The following is a 24,701-nucleotide window of genomic DNA, read 5'->3' as shown; positions in this document are numbered from 1 at the left end:
CTTGCAAAACAAAAGTGTGAAAGGTCCTTATACTTAGTCCCATCCAACAGCACACTGCTTTGATTTCCACAGACACATCTCCATCTTAATTAGCCACAGCTTTGTTTGATCATTTCTTTCAGTACAGGACACACCCCAAATCCATCCACCGAGATGGGATGTTTTATGTATGCATATATATATATATATATATATATATATATATATATATATATATATATATATATATATATATATATATATATATATATATATATATATATGAGAGAGAGAGGGAGATTTTTTTACCTATATATAGAGATTTTTTTTCACAATTTCTTGGCTTATGTAGTACAATCAAAATTTTCTGTTTCCCTGTTTCCTAATAAACATTTGTTTTTATTGGCAGTCTGTAGTAGACACATTGGATAAATCATTTTCAACATACAGTGACACTATAGTGCAGTCTCAATTACGGCCCTAGACGTCCTGGAGGTCACGCACATTTTGAATGTTTCTCTAATTCCTCCCGTTGATCAAATGGCTGGATTACCTCTTCAGTATGCAGTCAACATTTCCAGAATCCTACTAGTGACCTGATCTTGTCACTGCAACATGTGGGGAAGAGGCAGCATGTGCCACCCTATGCTTTGCACAGCCGAAGAAAACGCTGGTCACTCTGGGGCTTCAGTTGACTTTGTGTCTAGGATATTTGTCTGACATATTCAGACAATAAACAATTTCCACAAATGACAAAATATTGAAAGAAAGATCTCAAACTGAATTTGATGTTTAGAGATGCTTTATTTAAATATTTTACCAAATGTGAAGGAAGTCAGGAGAAATGTGGTCTAAGAGCAGTTTTTGGAAACATGAAAGACTGGCACCCTAGGACAAATCCAAATACACTCATTTTATGTTTTAGAGGTCTGGTTGTTTATTTGTTATTTTCCTTTATTGTACCTTAATAAAATAATATTTCCATTCATACTTCCATCAACCTTACCGATGTTTTGCTGATTGCTCTTTGTACTAAAAGTACTCGCTAAATCATTTTTATTTTTTAACTAATAATTACCCACACATATATTTTTCAAGATTCCATCGGCAAATTGTTTCATAAAGAACATAATAATTTATCTGTTTACTGACATAGACAGTGCCGTTATAATTTATAAAGCATAAAAGCTACTTCAGAGTTAATTTATATAAATTTCCTACATTTTGATATATGCATTTGCTGGCTCTAAAGTGTTTGACCTTTGAATTGCATTGCATTATAAAAGAAAGTCTAACAACTTCTATAGCATTTGAAAACTATGGTTTACTTTAGCACCAGTAATGTGATCATGCATACTCATCGTTGTGCTGCAGAATACTTGTACAAACATTTTTTCTCTCTGCTCTTTTTCCAGGAACCACAGTATCTTCACAAAAAGGTAATTCTGCATTAAGTCAATCATCTATGAATGTCTACATGTGCACTCTGTGTTTCTGTCTGCTGTATCAATGTGTACTATAAGGTTTTTTGCTAATGAGATGGAAGAACTGTGTTGGTCTTGTTCATTAAACTAAAACTGTCATTCTAGATTTCAGTTGAAGAACAGTCTGCCTGATTGCAAAGTCAATCAATCACACCCACTGCTACAGATTTGAAATTATTGCACAATAACAGCCAGCCTACATTCTGTTTAGGACGTTCTTTTGCACTGCTTCTGTTAGCAGTAATCACTGTTCTTTTAGGACTCGTCTAGACTTTCATGTTTGTGGTAATTTGAGTTTGGTGTAGGGCACTGTTTTTGAACAGTGGATCTTTAGGGATTTAGTGGGACATGTACTGAAGATAGATGTTTGCAGAGAGATGCCTGTGGGCTGTTATGATTTTGTAAGATGATGGGGCTGTACAGTCAAATTGTTCAAATCCCCTCATGGGTCTTATTCTGAGTAACAGTGTGTAGGTACATGCATCCCACGACTCAGCTCTTACTCCACGTGTAGATGATGCAGCCATGTCAGAGGGAGTGGCGCAGTCTGCAATTACAAAGAGGACAATTAGCAAGAGAAGTCCCCAATGGTTTTCTTAAGAATCTTTTCTCATTCCTTGCAGTGCTTACTGGAACGTATGGCTTATTACCAGGTTTATCATTGCATGGCAGAATGCTGGTGTTAATAAGTCATTTGACAAGTCATTCTGATATGATGCATATGGAAATAAAGGAGAGAAAGAAAAAACACAACAAACCTTTTCACTTTTCACCTTGAAAATTATTAAACTGCTTATATGTGTCACAAACGACAGTGAAAGATTTGTGTGGCATTTTACACTTACTATGCACTCAATTACATACCCCCCCCCCCACCCCTCCCCCCAAACCCACCACCTACACACACAAACACACACACTCTACTGATTGTGTGTATTTAATGGTGGGTTGTACAGTGCTGTCAGGTGGGCCTATAAAGGTAAGTGATGCAGTTGCCAGAGCCTCCTTTCCTATGATGAATGTTGACGGGGAGCAGAGGCCGAAATTGTGAACATCATTGCCTCACAGCTGCACTCGCACACATTACTCAGTGAGAGGCAAATTATGTAAGGCAGCATAACTCTGATAGTAAACGAATGCTAACTTTTACTTTCCAATATGCATATGCACCTAACAGTTCTTGTTCTACAGTGTCTTGCAAAGAGTATAGGCTACATACCCTTTGAAATGTTTCATATTTTTTCACATTGCACTCAGGAACTTCTCTTTTGTGCGTCCTGTTTTGCCAATATAGCTCTGGGAATCGATGCCCTAAAGCTAGATGATAGCCCAACAGATTTAGACCATTGTGGCTGTTGCCATAAGGTACTGCTTGGTACTTGGTACTTTGTGTGTGAAACTTTATTGAAAATTATTTTGGGGGTAAACTTGAATATAAAGTACATAGAGACAGAAAGGGAGGAGAGAAAAAAAGAGGGTATAAGAACTAAGTGGAGAGAGAAAGAAATAGAGACAGGAAAGAGTACATGAAAAGAGAGAAAATAAAACGGCGAAAATAGACAACACAGAACTTTCACAGTAACTCCTAGAAGTCTGCCTTTACACCTGTAGGAGAAGAGATTTAATAAAAAAGAACAGATCAGCAAAAAGAGAACAAAAGACAACAAAGAAAAACATCAAGAAAAAACTTAGAGTACTATGTATCCCTTGTGTGTGGAAGGCAAAACCTATGGTGATTAAACAATATGATTCTGTGTGGCATCTGTATCTGTAGCTCCAGCTTAGTATTTAGTATTAGTGTGTATCTGTGAATGCCAGGAACCTAACTCCGGTGGTATTTATGCATGGGCATGGTCGTGAATGAAGGATTTTCAAAGCTTCTTCTGAAGGAAGTTATGCTTAATAGCAGGTGTAGGCGGCCCCAGTTCTGATCACTGGGATTGGACACTGCATTCACCAGAGAAGGGTAGATGAGAACACCTGGAGAACCTCCCCACACTCAGGCACTCGCAAACTTCAATGTATATTATTCCTACTTTATGAAATGGATAAAGTTGAAGAAATATATAGTTAAGAAATACAAGAAAATCTTTTGTTTATTTTTGGTCAAAATTGTGACAACCCAAGTCACAAATACAGCTCCAAATTAATTGGGGAATTGTCTCCTGCAGCTTTGACTTTTTAATGATCTCAGTGAGGACCTCCTATACTATGATTGCAACTCCAGATATACCACTGATCCCCACCTGCTGGTGGACATTTTATAACACCATGAAGTAGTTGGTACTATCCAGAGGTCCAAAGAATGAAAGAAATAAAACAAAAATATTCAAGTACAGCTACATTAATTTCAATCACATTTTACTTAAAGGAGCCATCAGAAAACTTTATTTATTATTATTTATTTATTTCTTTTAACATGTGTTGGTGTTCGGTTCAATTTGGAGTGGGATAGGGGCTTATTTTTATTTTTTTTGTTTGTTTTTTAGCCTTTTGATTTCTTTGTTCAAACCAGAAGAAACAAAATGGGAACGACCTCTACAAGATGCAATTTTGGTCCTCCTTCTGGTCATATGTGAAATAGGATACATTACAATAGCAAGACAATTCAAAGTGCTCTATATGAAAATTGTAAGATTATTTAAAAGTACATTGCAGTGGCATAAAGTTAACATTGATAAGTAATAATAATATAAATGAATAATAAAATGAGATAACTATATTCATCATCATAAACTGCCTCCTGGATGTCTCCCTGGTGAGGTGTTCCAGGCACGTCTTTCAGCGGGAGAACCAGGACACGCTGGGGGAACTATGTTTCTAGGCTGGCCTAGGAGCTGGCCCAAGTGGCTGGGGAGGAGGGACATCTGGGCCTCCGTACTGAAGCTGCTACCCCCGCGACCTGACCCCGGATAAGCAGAGGAAGATGGATGGATATTCATCATCATTATCATTATCAACTTTATTTATAAAATGCTTTAACAAAAACTGAAGCTGAAACAAAGTGCTGCAAATTTACCTAATTATGCCTAGATAGCACAGTCAAAGCCCCCTCTAAACAAAGACGTGTTTTCTCTTGGTTGACAACCTATTTTAAATTAGTGGAGCATAGGAACTAAAAGTTGTTTCTCTGTTTTGAGGTTTTATTGTAGTTATGAAGCGTTATGCAGCAATCTTAGCAGTTGATTCACTGTCAAGGAGTCTGTAAAGTAATTTGCTGCAAAGCCATTCAGTCACTGAAAGACTAACATAGATAGTCTATTCCCTGTGATACAGGGAGCCAGGGTTACTAATTCAGAACTGGGGTGATGTGTTCTGCTTTCTTATTTTTGGTACTTTCCTTAGTTAAAAAATTATTATTTCAGCCTTGTTTGTTTTTTTCCTAATATGATGTTCTAAAAAGATCTGAAATGTGTGAAACTCAAGGCCAACGTGCAAGCCCTCCGCAGCAATTTACCAAGCCCTGAAGAGGGGAACACGAAGGAATATCATGACACAATTTCAAGTGTACAAAGTGGCTAAAAGAGCTACATACATAAGAGTAGAGCTATATATTTCCGCTTTTTAAATATGATTAACTCAAGAGTTCAATTCACAATGGACAACAAGCTCTTTTAAAGACTTGATATTAATTAGGTGTCTAAATACTGTTGACCAAATTATATTTATATTTGTTCTTTCGTCAGCTACTTTCTTTATGGTTCTCTGAAACTGTTAATTTCCACCTTATCTGTATCCTTCAAAACCTCCGCAACCTTACCCATATCTATGGACCAGTGGCTTTCCTCCCTTCAGAATCTTCCTATCCTTTGTCTAATATATCCACTAGTGCTGATGTCTATTTTGACATAATAGACTCTTGATTATGTGCCTCGTCCTCTGTTTTTAGCTTTAGCCAATGTGAAATGATGTGATTATTAACTGTTTTTTTTCCTCGCTCAATAACAGATATATTTTAAATGTAAGTAATTTAAATACTTAAATCCAAACCTACCCAGGTAATAGTTAACATTTTTCAAACTACTTAGTAAAGTACAAGAAACAGACAAATTGTAATTAATTACAGAAACGTAAATGAAAGTTTTTTTCTACTCCTTGTGCTATGTAACAGAAAGGGTTATAATCCACTCAATCAAAGGAAGAACTTCACAGATCATAGAAGTAATTCAGGGAGAACAGCTGTCAAACAAAACCTGAAAAATGGAAAAATAGGTGAAGAAAAATATAGGAATGAAAACAAAATGTTTAGAAACTCCAACTGCTAATGATTGTTTAAGAAACAAAGTCTTTTTCATAGGCAGTGGGCCCCTGTGATGCATCTTTTTTTTTTTCTGTAAAATTCTCTAAGGCCTTCAAATAGCTGCTGTATTTGTTATGATATAACAGCACAGATGGATGCAATTCACTTATTTGGCGATTATTAGTGCGATTATTTGCAATGGATTTAATTTTGAGCTGTCAGAGTAAGCGGGGCGGGGGGGGGTCGTTATTACTGTTACTGTCTTTGTCTCTTACATTAAGTCTTAATTAAATGCATTAAAGCTTGTAGTTGTAATATGACAGAATCTTTGAAAAGTTAGTTGCTACAGATAACTTCTGTAAGGCTCTGTATGTTTCTTTTACAAGTGGCCATCTCTGTTTGTTTGCAAATATATGAAACATTTGCTGTCTCTCAGTCAAAATCCTTAAGATTCCAATGAAGAAAAATTGCCTGCTCTATTCATTCATACATTATGAGTAATAGAAGACTAAGTTGCTTTGACAGTGTAATCGCTACTGAGGAGTCATTGGGCCTTGAGGCAAAGATAATGTACATAAACCACATTTGTGTATGCAGTCTTGTAAGACTGGCAAGGAGGTGTGTGTTTATATGTTTTTGTCTTTCCCCCGGCATGAAAGATGAAGACAGCAGGACATTTGTATTCACTTGCAATGTCAACAACCCACAGTCTCAATCTGTTACTATTCAGCATGAGATCTGAGAAGTGCACATTGCGAATATGTTTTAAATGAAGAGCAGAATACAGAAACAAATCAGGGTAGCTTAGTTTGAATAACCTTCCGTGTTGTTACAGTACTATGATTAAAACAGGACCTTTTGATCCTATAACCTTATTCTTTAACTCTCTACTTATGTTTAACATCCTTTCTATACACCTTCCCTTGCATTAAATCTTTTATCCAACACCTCTCCACCTTTTTGCACTCCTCCTCCCACACTGCTGCCAAATGAAGTATATTTATGGCACATGTTCTGGAAAAACAGTCTCTAGGAGACGTCCCTCTAATTTCATTTTCAAAATGCCAGCAATAAATTTATAAAATGGGCTGAATCAAATCGGAGTCACACGCAGTGCCATCCGTCATGGGCTGTCCCTCGGGGGCCCTGTGGGCGTACTTAAGCCAGCCAAAAATCTCTGCCGGCAGGGGAAAAAAAATGGGTATGGGGAAGAAGGGGAGGGTGGGGGTCTTGGAGGGGAAACCAGAAAACCTGATGAATGGTCAGGAGATAAGATTCTGAAAACAAAGCCCTGCTGTATGCATATCCTTTGGTCCATATATGTAAAACCAGAAATGAGCTGCAAGATGAGTGGGAAAACACATTTGATCACAAAAGGAAGGGCATTTTCTTTAATACGTTTGGAGTCTGGTGCAAACATTTCATCTAAGGACTTTGGTTGTCATGGTGCTGTCATAGTAAATTATTAAATAAAACAGGTTATAATTGATTGTTTTGCTCAATTCTGCATCATTAAACCCATTTAAATTCAAATGTCACTTTGTGCCTCAAACCCACCCACTGGTTTCTCAAGCCTGGCTCACCAGTTCTGTGCTCTGACATATCCTGCATATTTCTCTCACCTTCTTGTCTCCCACACCATCTTTGCCTTCCTTTTAAATGCTTCTCTCCTGGCTTTTTCTTTTGTGTGTGTTTCACATCTTCCTTTTACTTCTCATTTGTTCTCATCCCCTTACATTCATCATCTGATTAAACCAAACTTGAGTGCGGCCAAAGCAGCTTAATACTAACTATTCTGAGGAGGTGAGGCCCCGTTTTCTTCCAGTGGGGACCAGTGGAGCCATTCTGTGAAGCCTTTCAGCATCTAATGATTTGATAAAACATTCAGAAGCTGTAACAAGAAATTCAGGCACATTGATAAATGTTGATAACCAAGGAGGCATTCAATTAGACTTTCTTACACAAACGTCCAAAACATTTATGCATGCTCACACTTTCTCCTCTGCCACATGCAAATGAGTATACGCACATGCATTTGCAGTCCTACCAATCTAGACAGGTCAGAATGTCTTAAACATAGCATGAACTGCCACTAGACTGATAGGAGGACAAAATTAATGGCAAGGAGATTTAAAGTTTAGGCAATGTGAGCTATTGATTTCCACTGAGTGAGAAAGCAGCCGAAAAAAGTTATGTACCATGAAAGGAATTGTCCCTCACCTTGACTCTTGGCTCATTGTTTAGGGAGGGTCTAATGGGTCAAAATGAGTGTGTCTACAAACATGTTTGAAGATCTCTGATTATAAATTCTGTTAGCCAATTATACTAAGTGGGCACCATCAGGGTTTGGTGGAAGTTAGTTAAGGACCAAATGCAGAGATGAAGAGATAGAGAGCGTTTCTTACAGATTTAATTTAGATACAGATGGTTACAGACGCACAAATCCAAAAATAATAAACAGGTAACCAAAACTAGGAGAAGCCAGGGAGAAACATACATCAGGAGTGAAGTAATAAAGAGAATCCAGCAACGAGGAACTGCACAGGAGGTGTGTATAAGGGAGATAGAACAAAGACTGGGCCAATCAGCTAATACGGAGCAGGTATGGATAGAAGTAACTAGAAGGGAGCTAGGGGAAAGGAGACTGGCCCAAGCGGGGGCAATAGGTACCGGTACCTTAAAAAATGCGACACTACTTAAATATAACACAAAATGGAAAAGAAAACAATGACCAAGAAAACACAGAATGACATAACTCTAAGTGTAACCGAGAACTCAAAAATAAACTCAAACAATCATGAGAGTCACCATTTGCAGCTCTGTGTGTGATTGATGTGGTGAGTATGGTAGAAAGTAAATCAGTGGGAGAGGGCAGATTTTGGTACTTTTATCTGCTAAAATGAAGATATGGGACAGAAACAGTTGTTGGGTCAATGAGCTGCTTGTTAGTCAGAGTTAAGGTGTGCCTTGTGGCATTGGCTATAGTGTGCCTCATTAGCTTCATGCTAATTTACCTATTAACTTCAGCTTAAAGATGAAACTGGACACTTTCAAACTTATCTGTATATACTTATCTGTACTTATCTTTGTTGAATTGGAAACACCATCTTTATATGTAGAATTAATTACAACTCTCTGCCTCTACGTTTTTATCCCCTCATGAAAAATCTCAGGATATTAGGATCAGGATAATTGCATACGCTGGCATTTCAACTAAAATGGAGTTGCCGTTCAAGTCCTGCCTAGATCTCAAAAGCTTGGATCTCATTTTCACAAACCTTTCAAAATAATTTTGAAGAAAATATTTAAAAGTACTGATGTATGGGTGGGAGCCTCCAGGCATAAAAGATGGGAGCACAATATGCATTGAGAAATGTGTATTAGGCCAGAGAACTACTAAAATGATAAAACCTTATTGCCCTGCAGGAAGCAGATAGTTTTGAATTGGTTTTGTTTTATGTTCATTTATGTGTATTTAATAAATAGAAATATTAAGATAACATTTTAACAAAGAATTACATTGTTTGTTCTCAGAATCAAGTCCAGATCAAGTCTGTCTGTCTGTCTGTCTGTCTGTCTGTCTGTCTGTCTGTCTGTCTGTCTGTCCGTCCATACACACATGCATGCATACATACGTACATCCACTCTTCCTTCCATCCATCTGCACTTGGCCTATCTGACAGTCTGTGGATGAAGTGTGGGTTGAAATGTAAAAGTTTAGTAGTTTTTCATATTTGTTGTTTAATTACTTTTTTTTGTTAGTTATTTATTTCATGTTTTTGTTATTTACTTAAAGGTAACTGAGTTGACCTTATACACACCTGATGACAGTAACAATTTGGATTGTATTTTTTTCCCTTTCTAATTAATTCAACATGTCCCAGTGAAGTCATTTCTATTTTTTTCTTTGTTTGTTGGTTGGTTTAATTGGGAGCACATGCATCTTGACAGTTGTAAGTCAATTAGGTATGGAATAAAATGGTCGATGATGAAAACAAAAATGACACTAAAAAACAAAACCTCTTTAATTAAAAGATAAATCAGCAGAACCGGGCCCTAATGGTTTTTAATTATTTCCAGACATTTGCATTCGGAGCAGAGTGAATCCAAAGAGCTTTGTTTATCTAACACTTATTATATGCCTGGGCAGATGCTGTTTTGTTTTGAACAGAATTGTGAAGTCTAACTAACTAGTTACACCCCAGGAGCAAGTTCAATTGTAGCTCAATCTATATCTAACATGTACTATATACAGTAGATCTTTCCGTAAAAATTCAAAAAATATCCACTGGACTTGGTTTTCAAGATTTGAAGACGTTTCGCCACCTCTCCAGGAAGCTTTCTCAATTCAATTGAGAAAGAGGAGAGGTGGCGAAACGTCTTCAAATCTTGAAAACCAAGTCCAGTGGATATTTTTTGAATTTTTACGGAATGACTATGACCTGGATGACTGAGAACCTTCATCAGTATATACAGTAGACTATTAGGCAGAAGAAAGCTCAAAATATAGACATATATTATTATTATTCCATCTGCCACCTTTTATTTCATCAGGCTTTGGTTTGGTTTATTGAATGACTCAAACTCTAATTAAAAAATATTAAATATTTTTGCATTAAGGGCTTTTGTTGTAATACTTTTGTTACATAATTCAGAATATAAACAATGTTTATATTGTTAAACTTCAGCTTATTATCAATTAAAGGCTTCATCGTGGATGAAACTTTGATTTCAGAAGTGGTGGGGACGCAAATATTTTAAATACAACTAACTTCAGTGTGTTTGACCATCCAATCACAGACCCGCTTCAGCTTGAGCTGCGGTTTTCCGCTTGGTCCTAGTGCTCGAACAATGTCTGTTTACTCTAGCTTAACAGTAAAAAACATATTTCGTCCATGGGCTTCATAGATCCCTCTAGTGTAAAGAAACTTATTTTCATTTTTTTCTGGGAATTTTATTATTTTATTTATTTGTCTATTCCATCCATCCATCCATTCATCTAGACTAAACATTTACGTTAAATATTTACTCTACAATCAACAATATTGATTATCTATTTGAAATCATATCAGTAATTTACATAGCCATTCTTTTAAGGCACATATTATATGCCGAAAAAAATAAACTCTTGTCGCATATAAAACACCTTTTAATCTGGTATGTGTGTAAAGTGCAAGTTCAGTCTAGGAAATTTGCTGCTGGTCTTTTTGACTGTAAACAGAGGTGTTTGACATTCCATTCGTGTGTCTGTGGGTATGTGTCTGTGTGCCTGACCATTAAAGAAATATTGGCCAATATGTCCAAATTGAACTTTCTTATTTTGCACTTTAAGATTTGGCTTAAAAGTCTGAGAACTCTTAAAATGTCATATTTGTGAGTTTGATTAGATTGCTTTTTCTCTACTTCTTGCCTTTGTTTTATGCTGCACTCTGCATGTATTGCAGCAGAAAGAGATGATTAAACTCCAAAACTACCTCTTTTGCTCTGTGTCCCCCTTCTGCTCATATGAACCCCTAAAATGACAACAGTGATAACTATGACCTTTCATTTTTGATTTATATTATATTTATTGGGAATTTTTCCAGGATTTTAAGAAGAGAGGGGTCATTAAAGCAGTGATTTTGCCTACAGTATATCGCCTCTCTCAGTTGTGCTAAGGTTCAGCATATATTGATATTAAATGCCAACAAAGGACAGGGAAGAAAGAAGTCAGACAGTAAATCGCTTCAACTTAATTGGCTTAAAAATCCACAAGTTGAAACTTTGTTCATAATTGAATATATAATACATAAGATATATAGTCAATCTTTTACTAAAACAGTGTGGTAGGTTATTGATTAGATGCATTTAATAGAGTTTTGTTTGGCAGCTGAAAGCAAAAAGGGGATCTTACAGCTAAATGCGAGTGAAAGATGAAGACAAACCACGACAATAGATACTAAGGACTGCTTCTTAGACTTATCGTGTGCGAACACTGAAACATTTCTCATGACAGAGATTAGATAAAAGCAGAGACCAGTGTAACAAAAAGAAATTGCATCTGAAGTAAATTTATCACAATCTTCTCTCCTGCAGAATCTTGTTCCAATGCTGAGCTGCCAATTAGATACAAGAACAGCCTGTTCCCCTGATGCATGAACTTTATTTGATATTCTGTGTTCTGCTCAATAGGGTGCAACAGTGATTGCCCTAGTGAGGAAAAATTTTACTCCATTCACACAGACTAAAGACATTTTGCGCTGTAGGCCTGGATTTTTCCCAAAGGCACCAGTTAAATCATTAAATGAGAATGCAAATACTCAAATCCTTCAAATTGGATATAGAAGTTATTTCACCCCATCTGCTTCCTATAGTTTAAGTGCTCAGATATGTTGGATTTAACTCCTAAAAAAATATGGTCGTTCACTGTTTTCAAAGATAGGCTGGCCTTTATGTGCTCCACACTCCAATCAGACGGCACAAAGTAATCTGAAATTTCTAGTTGTGATCTAATGCGACAAAGTGTATTCCTGGACAATCATCAGACACGATGCTTCCTGTGGTTTCCCATAATTAAATGTTGAAGAGAGGAACAGAGTTTACGTTTTTTTAGAACCTGTGATTTAAGTTTACTAGTTTGATTAAATATGCTGAGTTGTGTTTATGTCTGATAAAGTTAGGTATTATAATCAGTAATATATAATTTAAATAAATTCATAAAAAAAATATGAAAGCTACAAAGGTTCATTTCACAGGGAGGAATATTTTTTCAAGCATTTATTTCTTTTCATATGGGTAATTATAGCTTTCAGTTTATTGAAACAAAAGTCAGTTTGTTTTTTTTCAAGATTCATAATGTTTTTGTTTTGTTTTTTACCGAAAAACTTTTGTCATTGCCATGTTATGGCCCACACAATCACGAGCAAGACTAATTGCATTTAAATTAACAACAGACAGTTGCTGAAACACTGGAGAAAGAGTGTAAGCTGTTGTTTAAGATTACGGATCTTTAAAAAGGACTCTATCAAAACCTTTTACGGGAAAATTTAGTGAATGGATAGGAAAGAGGGTGGAAACTCATGAAAGCAAAATGCAACAGGTCTCACAACAATCCGGAGAGAAGTGAGGAGCAAAGTCAATATCAGAATTTTCAGAAAAGTCACAAGAGCTTCTGCTGAACCAGAGCTTCAAGAAACCACAAAAACACACTTTTATTTGGCATGGACTGCAATTATCACCTCCCTTCTTTTAAGCAACTTCTAAACCACAGAAAGGATAATTTTACCTTGGCCAAGTATAGAAAAGCATTACATTTTTCAGTTTGCTTTTGATGAAATGTCAAATAATCAACTTTATTGGTCACTTGGTTTACTAAAAAACAGAATTTGGGGTTTTAATTTCCTATTAACTAGAATAATTAAAATTCACTGAAAATAACTACTCAGATACATCACTGTATGTGTAATGAATATAATTCAGTTTTGGTTTTTAAATGTATTTACTCATATTTCCTCAATAATGTTAAATGAAGATATAACCTATTGAGAAGCATCCATACATATATAACATAAGGCGTATCGGTGGGACAGATCTGCACTTAGCATACAGGGCAAATAAATCTTTGGTCCGGATTAGCATCACATTATTTTCAAATGACTCGTACTTTTGTGATTTATACATCTTTATCAGTTTACTGACAGCACACAACAGTTGGTCTTAAAGCCCTACAGGGCTGGCAATGCCAAGGAGGTGGGTGGCATATTGCACCCAGCAGGACTGCTCAGATGTAGGCCTGCATGGCATAGGGATTTGGCCAGCACGGATTAGCTCCGTAGGGTTAAACAGAAGGAGCAGACTGGGTGTGGAAGACAGCGCTCATCCATCTTTACTTCATGCACAGACACCTGGGAAACCTGAGAAAAAGCGGCTGAGGTTTGTTGTGTGCATCAAAACACCAATGAATGCCCTAAAAAATGTCCACCCCGTCCTCTCTCATTAGTAGAATCTGAGAACAAAACTAACCAGCAAGAAATTACACTGGAAATTTCATTTTTTTCAACTTTCAATAGTTTTGCCACATCTCACACTTTTGGATTACTCCCTGCTACATTTAACTACAGCCATTAATTTCCAAGTGAGGCCATGTGAAAATTCATTCAAATAGCCATAATGAGATAAACACATCTCCGGACTCCACAGCCACACTAATTAAGAAGGCTTTTTTTTCCTTCATACTGTGCTTTGCTCTCAAACCTCATAAACTCCTCAAAGGCATGTCACCACAGATATGGCAGATGGGTTTTTGCGAGCCAAAAAAATAAACAAGTAAGTTAAAATGATAATGAAATACACACACAAATAGGAAAGAAAGCAGAGCCAGTTGCTTCTGACAGATTGTGAGGAAACTTGCTTTATTCTTTGCTCCGGCTGGCCCATTCTGTCCGAAGGATGGATCTATTCCAAAAATGTATTACCCAATTTCACATGCAAAGCCTATTCCATTTTCTGACACCAAAGATGGCCAAGAAAATGAATCAGGGTCTGGAGAAATTGGCATCTCTCACATGAGCACAGTGGGAAGAAACTCTCAATTGTAGAAGTTGTGTACTCTTTCAGCTCTTTCTCAGCATCTTAAGGGATTTCTGTTAAAGCTAAGGAAAATTAAGTTAACACCATGTTCCATTTAAACTCAGGTAGTACAATTTTATTCCATTTTAGAAGACCGGAGAGACCAAAACCTAATTGAAAAGTGTTCCTTATTAAAAGGTGTTTGTGCAGCATGAAGTAGGGGAGCTCCATATCCATTTCAACATATGCACCAGAATTAATCTTGCTGGGAACTTTGACATAAAAAAAAGATTAAGGCTATCAGATTTAGGTAGTATAATGTAATAATCAATAAGGTATCAAGTACTCTGTATAATATAGCACCCTGTTTATAAGATGGAATTAGATTGGGTTCAAGAGAATGAGGCAAGACAAGATATTTTCAATTATTTTCTAAAAAAAAAAAAAAAAGAAGAACCCCTTTATCTTTTTGGTTTGGTTTAAAAGTAATCATACTTTGTTTTAAAGAACTATATTTATTGTAGAAAATTTCAGGCTTAACTTGTTCAGTGTATATATGAATTTTTTTTTCATCAAATTAAAAATATTCCCTCCATCTTTGGATATGCTTCAATAATTCATGGAAAAGTATTTGAGAAGAGTAATGCTTAACCCAGTAATAACCCAGAATAGCCCAATGCTGCAAAGGCTCAATTATTGTTCTCACCCTAACACAGCACACCGATGGATATATAGCTTTTGCCCCATATGGAAATCTAATGCTCATTAGAGCAGGGGAAATTCTTTATGCACCTAAGGGCAGTGTTACCTGGTGCAACAGGAGTTTATACTGAAGACAGTAGAGGGAAACAATTAGAGTGACATCCGGGACGGATCATGTTAAGCTTTCTGGAACTTATCTTCTGTGTCAGCTTTGTTTTTGTGATGTAGTCCAGATAAAAAATGATACTTTCATCAATAAATGCAAAGAGCTAAAGGCCTAAAGAGTGTTATGTTCTCTGTGTTATTTTAATTTTTTATTCATACATCTATCAGAGCATATGCAGATACAGTAGACTTTCTCTATATTAACTCCTTTTTACATGTTTCTTATTGGCTTGTCTTTTGGTTCTTATTCAGAAGCCAAGCGAAGGCTGCTGCTTCATGTGTGTTTTGTATAAAAGTGTTTCCTGTAATTTCCCATCCTTACCACTGCGTCTTGAACCCAAGTAAGGTGTGATGGGTCTGGTCTGTGTTGTCTGCTTTAATAAGTCTCATTAGTTAAGGAGGATCTTGATTGGCCATCATTTGATATTGCATCTCTTTACATTAATGCAAATTCAAGCAAAGATTTTATAACTATTTGTAGCCTTGTTTTTTCAGACCCTGAAACCTCTGCCATAAGAGCAGCATATGCTGGGATAATTCCAGGTTAAACTATAGGAAGGTTGAAACTTCTTTCTGAATAATGGCTTGAGGCTTGCTCTGTTTTTGCAAAATTGTGTACTATTGCATATATTTACAAACACTGATTCCTTAACAGATTTGTATTTGATGATACTTATTAAAATGTAATATTTCCTTTTAGAAATATGGGAAAGGCCTTCCCACAGGGTGTTATTATACTGTAATTTTCCAGCAGTCGTCCACACTAATGTTTTGCCTGTCAGGGATTTTTGACCATGCTCCAGGGCTTTGTTATTTCATGGAGGCCAGAGATGTCATAGCCTGTTACAAAATAAGGTGTAGATTCTAACTTCTTTTGTATTTTTTTTTTTACCCATCCTGTCCATTGGGCTCCCTGCTTCTGTCTCCTCATGCTCCCCTAGTCCATCCCCACCCTCCTTTGTGTCCAGGGAATGTATTGCATGTCTCTGTAGTGTCTACTCAGTAGGTAATAACTCACTGTTCAGGCTCAGATAAAGAGCTCTTTTCATTTAAGTGGTTGCTCCCCTTCTACACACGAGTGACACCTATCCCCTGGGAGAGCATGAGGCTGGAACTTCATGCACAGTCTTCACCAGTCTTGATTGCCTTCTTTGGAGCTCTACAGTGTTGGAGCATATCCCTCTACCTGTGCAATTTGTCTCAAAGGATAATTGTCATTATTTTATTTTATTTTACTTATTTTTTAACAAGAAACTGATCTCTTTTTTTGTTTTTATTTTTTCACTTTATCTCAAACCCCTTGCATTACCAATAAATAACTAACTCAGAGCATCTAGTTCACAGATCAGATGCTGATGTTACCACGTCTCATTCTGTCACCCTACTCTAAATCTCCCCCGTAGTTGTGCCTTCCCTTTGATGGCCTTTGCTGCTGTGGTCACCTTTATTATCTGCTTTGATTGTTTCCCTTTCCTATCTCCATCTGCCCTTTCTAGCTTTGTGTTCCTATCTATCTCATCAGGGTGTCTATGAAGTCACAAGGCTTTGGGAGTCACTGATGTGTGTACTGGTTGCCACTACTCGTGAGTGGAGTGTTGATCATTCATTCTTTTGACAGGTATGGAATAGTAGCAGGACAAAGAGGAGAAAAGAGACATTGGAATCTCTCAGGAGGCATGTGAATCAATTTCATCGGGAATCAACAGAGCAGAGAAGCAGTACATGGCTCTGTCTTTCTTCTGTTCCTTCGTTTTCCCTGCTCATGTTTTTTCCTGTACATCTCTGACTTCTCCCACTGATCAGCTCACAAAACATTGTAACGGCATATAAGCCAAGCGGCAGAAAAAAAGCCTTACACAAATAGGAACATGGAAGTCATTACTTGTGATATCTTATTGCAAAAGTAGTAGTAAAATACTATTCTAGTCCATTGCTTAAAGGAAAATTCCGGTTTTTAACACTTTTAGCCCATTTTCTGTAGTGTCCAGGATGAAATCGAATGATCGACACCAAAATTTTGACAATTGGTCCTGTCTCTGCTATTTGGCTCAAGCAGAATCCCCCCCTTGCTGCTTCAGAATGGCTTCCATAGTGCTTGTCCGATAATGTCCTTAAAACAACCTTAAACGTTCTTTTTTTTAAATATGCTACTCACCGGGTCGTCAGCGCTGTTCAATGACGTTCCAAAAAAAGTTTCGTAAAGAAAAAACGTTCCTGTAGTGTTTTATTTAGCATTTTGTAAATCCCATTGAGTTCTGTTGGAATAGTCAATATCCCTCCACCACCGGCAACGGAAATGGGGCCTGTTTACGCTTAGTTGTAGTCTTTTTGCAAGGCCCAAGTGTTCCTGCTTCACTCTGTGTACTCCGACGTTGAGGTGCTAACGTCTCTGTTAAACACTTTAAAAAACTCTGAAAATGAAATACGAAAGGTGGAATCTTCTCCTACAGTGGTCCTACATTCCCAAAGTAAAGAGACATTGTCGCCAACTAGTGGTCTGAAGTGTGCAACGCTTCAGATTCGAACGGGAAGCGGAAGTTTATAAGCGGTTGTGATGTATCTGAAAAAATAGTTCTGGGATTTACAAAATGCTAAATAAAACAAGAGAGGAACGGTTTTTCTTCACGAAACTTTTTTTGGAACGTCATTGAACAGCGCTGACGACCCGGTGAGTAGCATATTTAAAAAAAAAGAACGTTTAAGGTTGTTTTAAGGACATTATCGGACATGCACTATGGAAGCCATTCTGAAGCAGCCAGGGGGGGATTCTGCATGAGCCAAATAGCAGAGACAGGACCAATCGTCAAAATGTTGGTGTCGATCATTCGATTTCATCCTGGACACTACAGAAAATGGGCTAAAAGTGTTAAAAACCGGAATTTTCCTTTAAAGTCACGTGGCTTTATGTGTTCATCCTGGCAGCCTCACTATAAACCTCATAGCTAAAGTCAATTAATCCTACTTTTATATTAAAGCACTTACCAGTACCATTAGTAATCAATTTTATTTTCTTATAATGTATGAAATGTCAAATATTGTTTAGCAAAATTTATTTTAAACAAACGCATATAAAATAAAAAGTTTTACAATCTTTTTTAGGTTAAAACTTATTAGTTTTGTCTCAATACAGGGGCTGCATCCTTCAAAGAACCTGGCCCACCAAGACCCGGTCCTTCGTAGACCTCAAGACCAATAAAGACTGCAAGTGATCAGCTGTTTATTGGGACACTCTAAACTTCAGCAGCCATCCTTGCGTTCACCTCAGCATAACGTTGGTCACCTAGCAACCACAAAAGCACAACGGAAATATCTATGACGGCAATTGAGCCCAAATATATCTTTTTTACTATCCTGATTCCAGATAAGGAGGGAGAGGCAAAAAGCAAAGAAAAAACAACACTCCTTGAAATAAGAAAAATTGAAACTGTCATTCTAAAAAAAAAAAAATATATATATATATATATATATATATATATATATATATATATATATATATATATATATATATATATATATATATATATATATATATATTATCCTGTCAGGACACAATGTATGGACTAATTAGCATTATTTTGTAATATATGTGTAATTAATAATAATTAGACTTGGAATTACAGGCCAAAAGGCCAATTAGAAAGTGTCTACAAAAAAAATTTACTTTTTTTCACCAGCTGCATAATGACATTAAAAGTACTAAAAGTTACAGTAGCAGCCATTCAAAAGGTAACTGCCCAGTAAAACGTCAGCCGAATGGAAGCCCACTTCCCTCTAACTCCCAGCGAAATCCCATCCGACTCCAGCCACTGGAATGACCCCCTCTTGCATATTTTTTTCACTCTGAAAACTGAATTACAGGGTCTGACCAGGAGATTAAGCTTTTCTTTAGATCTTAATGTCCATAAATTATCAAATAAAGATTATTTTAGTACAAATATTAATGTTTAGAAAAAGGAATTGTAGGGGACCAGCCAAGAACCAGCCAAAGGCCCATCAAGGAAAGTGGGGAAATGTTGAATGGCTACTACTGTAACTGCTTTAACCTTTGCATATGCTGTTTCACTTACATGTTATACAGAGCTTTAAAACAGCCCAACATGCATACACTGGCTACCTATAGCAGAGAAATACATGATAATTGTATGGACACCGTGCACAGGCTCCAATTCATAAAATGAAATAAATGTATGTTGGCTAACTAAAGCACTCCATTCGACCTAGCACTTCGGGCACTTGGATAAGAGACCAGAAAAATTGCCCATCAGTCAAAAAGCATGTGGTTGGTCAAGAGAGCTCTCATTGTAGTAGTAATATTCAGTGAATTGATTATGGGATGTTGAGGTTGTGTAAAATGCTGCAGCTCACACATTTAGCTCACTTATTTTTTCAATTATAGTGCCCATACAACATTTCAACAGATGGTAATGTCTCTAAACAACACCTAAATAGGAGTGTAATTTATCTAGCTAGAAATGGTGATAATCCTGGTTCAGGAATAGGCTAAAAAAAAAAAAGGAAAGAGAATTTGTAAGAAACCTAAAACAAAGGAGGATATGCCAATTGGACTTCCTACTCTACCAGTACAGAAATGATCCATATCTCTCCACAGCATGCTACTTAAATGACACTATTAATATCAGTTAAAGTTTAAATACCTATTTATTAAAACCTTAAACTTTTTTATCTAACGCCTAATGTGAAGAGAGTTATAAATCTCCGGGGCTGTGCTCTATAAAAAGACTCACTCATACATTATTAATGCAATACCACTTACTTCATATGCTAGATCTCACTTCTTAAAGATTTTTTTTTTTTTTTGAGAAACGAAGTCACCAAAAGGTCTTAAAATAGGATAAATTTTCCGTGTTTAATACTTTACATGAGTCTGCCATATTTTTGGATACCAGACAGAGACACACAAGTAATTTGGATTTAGTTAAAAATGCAAACATCACCTTCAAATTGCGATAAACTTGAGAACTGTATTGACTCTGCTAATATGGGCTTATTGAGCTTAACTGATGACTTCCATCTGAACTAGCCTGATAACAGAGTAGGAAAATTCATATAGTGGAATCTTAACGTGAAAACAGTCTAATTTGCCTTTTTGTAATACTAAATATGTTATGCAGTTTTAATAGTCTCATTCCATGTGGGATCTAAAAAAATCTTTGGGGGTGGTGTCAAAAATCTGGGCAGATTGGCATTTTTGGACCTCTTCATTGAACAAAACCTCTTATATGTAAATGTAGCCAACAAAGCATCCTAAAACATGTTTAAAAACTATTTCATGTGTAATTTTCTCCTCTCAGAAACAAGTACATTTATAGGTATAGGATAACTGAGTAAAACAATAAATACACAAACTACATAAAGAGATAAATAAGATATCAGAACAAAATAACTGAAATTACCATAAAAGCATTATTTCAGCCATTTTAGGAAAGCTTAAGGCAACAGCTGTTGTTATTGATATCTACAATAATATATATTTTTAAATACATCCTTGATTTGAAGGCTGTAAGAGGCTTTTGGACAAACAAATGATTACTAATTACAATGATTTTAAGCACATGTGGGGGGCATAGGGGGCTTGTTCTTTTATGCAGGTTGATGATGTATGCTGCGAACTTTGTACATCAATAGCTTTATATTATCACATTTCACCTGCTCATTTTTTCCTTGCTCAGCTAGTCCATTGGTACTCCATGTTTTTTTTACGTCCATTTAGTTATTAGACTTTTTTATTTAATTTTATCCGTAAATAGGCCACTGTTTTTCTTTTTATCTTGAACATAAGGTTTTTCTATTTGAGTACTTAATTTTTAAAATGCATAGTATTTTTACTTTGTGAGTTATGTTTTTTTAACGATTTATTTTAGTATTTCATAGGCTGTGAGTTCCTCTTCTCATTTATGATTTCTCCTTTGTTATATAGGATAATAAATTGCAAGAACACAGAATGTGAAGCCTGATCCGTTGCACCATTTACTTGTTTACAAGCGTTTACTAGAAACATAAATGTAAAATTAGGTTGGCAATATTATCTATGGATTATAACCTTTATTTTTTTTCAATTTGGACCAATCATACAACAACTTGTATTTATTTTTATTATTTCGTATAATTGTATTTTTTCTTTCCAGTATCTTAAACTGAAATACATTGGAACAACAGTATGTCCCCAAGCAAGTGTTACATCAACATGCGCTAATGATACGTTCACACTGAGCTTGATTCCAGCGACCACAGTGAGCAATTTACATGCAACAGCAATGCAAAGCAATGTAACTATGCTTCTAGCTCTGCGAGTGGCTTAATAATGCCGATTACATGAACCATCAGTAACAACATCTGGGATGGATGTGTAACAACTTCCAAAGGGACTAGATGTGGTTGTGACATAGGGTGAAGGGCAGCAGCAGAGACAAAGCTTTTTACAATAAAAATGGAAGTTTAAAAAAATAATGTGGACATAAAATGAAGCAATGAATGCTCTTAAGAAGTTTGTGGCTTTAATAAAAAGACATTTTAATTTATCTGTTAAATCATTTGTCCTCCTGTTGTAGCTGCAGAGCTGCTCCTGGCCACCCGCCACCTCTGCCTGGCTGAGATGTTCTTCCTTTTTGGCGTCTTGCTCTTATGTCCTGCTCTTAACTCCTGTCTGAGTTCACCTTACCTCGGTTGGTGACCCTCCTCCAAAGTGGGAAAACAGTTTTCAGTTCTAGATAGACCGCAGTGCAACTGAAGGTGACTGTATGCAGCTCCTGGGGAGATGTTGGTACTCTCCAAACCTGTTGCATATTTAGGGAATCTAATGACCCCATGGAGATCGACTCTGTCGGCTTTTTAAACTTTCCATAATAAAGCGCTGCTTTCACTGCCATGTTGAGGTGAAACCAGCAAGGGTTACATTGAAGATCCTTCAATTCGATGACGCAGTAAAGTGACGTGAGTGAATTGCTGAAACACTTAAATGGAAGTGGTTCCTGCTGCAGAACCAGCACGATGGAGCAGAATTGTCTTTAATGACCTCAGCACTGTTGAAAGGGCTTCTACTTCGCCCACTTGCCAACTTTAATCCAATAAGCAGTCAACCCCCTAAAAAAACATATCTTTCGGAAGGCCTTTTTTTATATATATTTACGTTATATATTTATATATATTCATCCAGGTGGAATAGCCCTTTCTGTTTTTTTTTTGTTTTTTTTTTTCAAATCAAAGCCAACTTTGGCTTTGCATTTGTGTTCTTCATCTTTTGTATAATAGTTTTATACTTTGTACACATGTTTCAAGGGATGTTGGGATCTGGGTGGTTTATAATGAGGTAGTCAGCTTATGTCTAAAAATAGCTCCACTTCTGTCAAGGCTGTCGGTACAACTAATTGGCACACCATTCTACGTAACACAGACAAGCTTACACGACAAACTTTAATTCAGCTAGCTTCACACAGCAAAGTGATAAAATGTGAGATTGTTCGACGGTAGTCGCAAACAAAAGAACTCAGCCACCAAACAAATTTTAGATGGTTAAGAACATATGGATGCTAACTCACTGTAGTTGTATAAGCACACCAACTGTTAATTTGTCTGTATGATTTGGTCAGTCTCTCATCAAACATTGCCCTAAAAGAAACCCCTTAAATATGACAGAAACATTTGATTTGCTCACACTGACAAGCTGAATGATCATTTGTTTAAACATTTCATCATCAGACTAGACAAAACAGATTTTTTTTTCTAGTCTTACAAGAAAACATTAGAGGAGGGTGAGTCTTTCAAAAAAAACTGCCAAAATGCTTTGAGCTGTCGATAATGGTACTGGTAGCATCATGCGGAGTGTCTGTTCTCCTAACTTGGACAAAGTTGGTAAAATAATGGATAATTGAATACTGAAAGGAAAAAATGCCTAAGATCAATCTTCTCCAATGGCATAACTCACCAGCAAAAGGTGAAAGCTATGCTTGAAGAAAGAAATGTGCCAAGACACCAATATAGAAATATACCACTATATAGAATAGTATTCAAACATCCATGCAAATTATATCAGATTGTTGATGGCAATAAAAAAAGGTGCCTTCTGGTGTAGATAGTTAAAGGAAAATATTGAAGGATAATTAGGGTGCATTCATGCTGGTGATAAGTACATGTAAACCATACTGAAGTTGTAGTACTGCAAGCATTATAAATTTTCCCTTTGATGGTTTAAGAATAATTTTGACTACTGGTTTTGGCCAATAAGTATAATGTATTTGGCATAATATTTTAGTACTCACTATTTAGCTTGCTGATATTGTAAAGGGTTCTGCTGTAATTACTGCAGCTTAATATATCGGTGTTACTGGTTCTCATGACACCCACTCTCCTCTTTTTAACTTAATTTGAAATGGAAATTGTGCTTGCATTTTCATCCTCCATGAATTGTTTCTTCTATTCTTATTGCTTCTGTGTCCTCAGCGACCCCCCCCCCCCCCCCCCCCCCCCTTTACCTCCCCCTTACAATGGTCCCTTGCACCACCATCTCCTCTACCTCATGGTTTCAGATGGAGAGTGCGAAATGCAACTTGTATAATTAAATATTAACAGTCTGCTGATGAGGGGATTGAAAGCGAGGGTGGAGGAAAGAGCACACGACTGAATCTTCTGCCCTACTTCTTGTGGTTAAAGTCTGCTGGGAATAACTCATGTATCGTCTAACCTGCACTGGCACCTAAAGAGGCGCTAGGGTTGCAGCAGCCTGTGCCAAAGTGGCAACTGAGTAAGCCAGGGTCAATCAACATTAATAGAAATCCAATTGGGCTGGTTTAAGTCCGGAGTGGAGCAAAGCTTTCATTATTAATCAGCCTGTCAGAAACTGTTCTTATCTGTTGGGATAAGATTGCTCAAAAAAGAAATGACTTGCTCTAAAAAGTTTTTATTCTTTTAATAGTTGTGTAGATAAAAAGCAAACAACCACCAAAGAAGCTGTCTTGACAGCATAAAACCTCACATTATAAACAGTTCGCTCAATGCTTAAAATGCACTAATATGAGAGGAGAATTTGCAAACCCTCCTAAGGGACAGCTCTCATTCCAGTTCTGTTGTTTGTCGAAGCATTACCAAACACAAGTCCTCATAATCTCAGCAATTACACTTGATTAAACTAGGCTTTATGCAGTATCTGAGCAATGAGAGCACACTGGCATGCTATAATGTGGTCTTGACTAATCAGCATTATAGGCAACAAAACACAAATCAAATTTAAATCGCAGTTTATGTCAGTTATACACTTTTTTAAGCGTCACTAATTCTGCAGTGTTTGGACTCTAACACTGAGAACAGCTGTTAGAGACCCATCTGCTCTCAGTCTGTTTAGAATACAATGTTTTTTCTTTGTTTTATGTTCATGCATACGTTCAAGTTGCTTTTAAAAGTGGACACAGGCAAAGTTCCCAACCGATACTTAATTTATCTCCGTGAGTAATGTTGACGTTCAGATTGTACACATCACACAGCTCTGGGAGGCTATGAGGCAATTAGGGCTCTTTGCTGCCCCTGGTGTGTCATTCCCAGCAAATATAGCTCCCTGCAGCTCCAGGCAAGTC

The 24,701-nt window shown here is 36.7% G+C and overlaps 1 protein-coding gene across 1 annotated transcript in view; it reads left to right on the top strand.

Moving 5' to 3' along the window:
• LOC119781387 (cadherin-4-like) overlaps positions 1–24,701 on the top strand; it is a 380,523-nt gene that overhangs the window by 174,941 nt on the left and 180,881 nt on the right. Inside the window, exon 3 of the mRNA XM_038281816.1 lies at positions 1,395–1,418. Coding sequence (XP_038137744.1) covers positions 1,395–1,418 — 24 coding nt within the window. The remainder of the gene's footprint in view (positions 1–1,394; positions 1,419–24,701) is intronic.

This window comes from Cyprinodon tularosa, unplaced genomic scaffold (assembly GCF_016077235.1).
Source record: "Cyprinodon tularosa strain WSP-4 unplaced genomic scaffold, ASM1607723v1 ctg176, whole genome shotgun sequence".
Lineage (NCBI taxonomy): Eukaryota > Metazoa > Chordata > Actinopteri > Cyprinodontiformes > Cyprinodontidae > Cyprinodon > Cyprinodon tularosa.
Note: the sequence above shows the minus strand (reverse complement) of the source record. Positions and strands in the feature narration are given on the sequence as shown.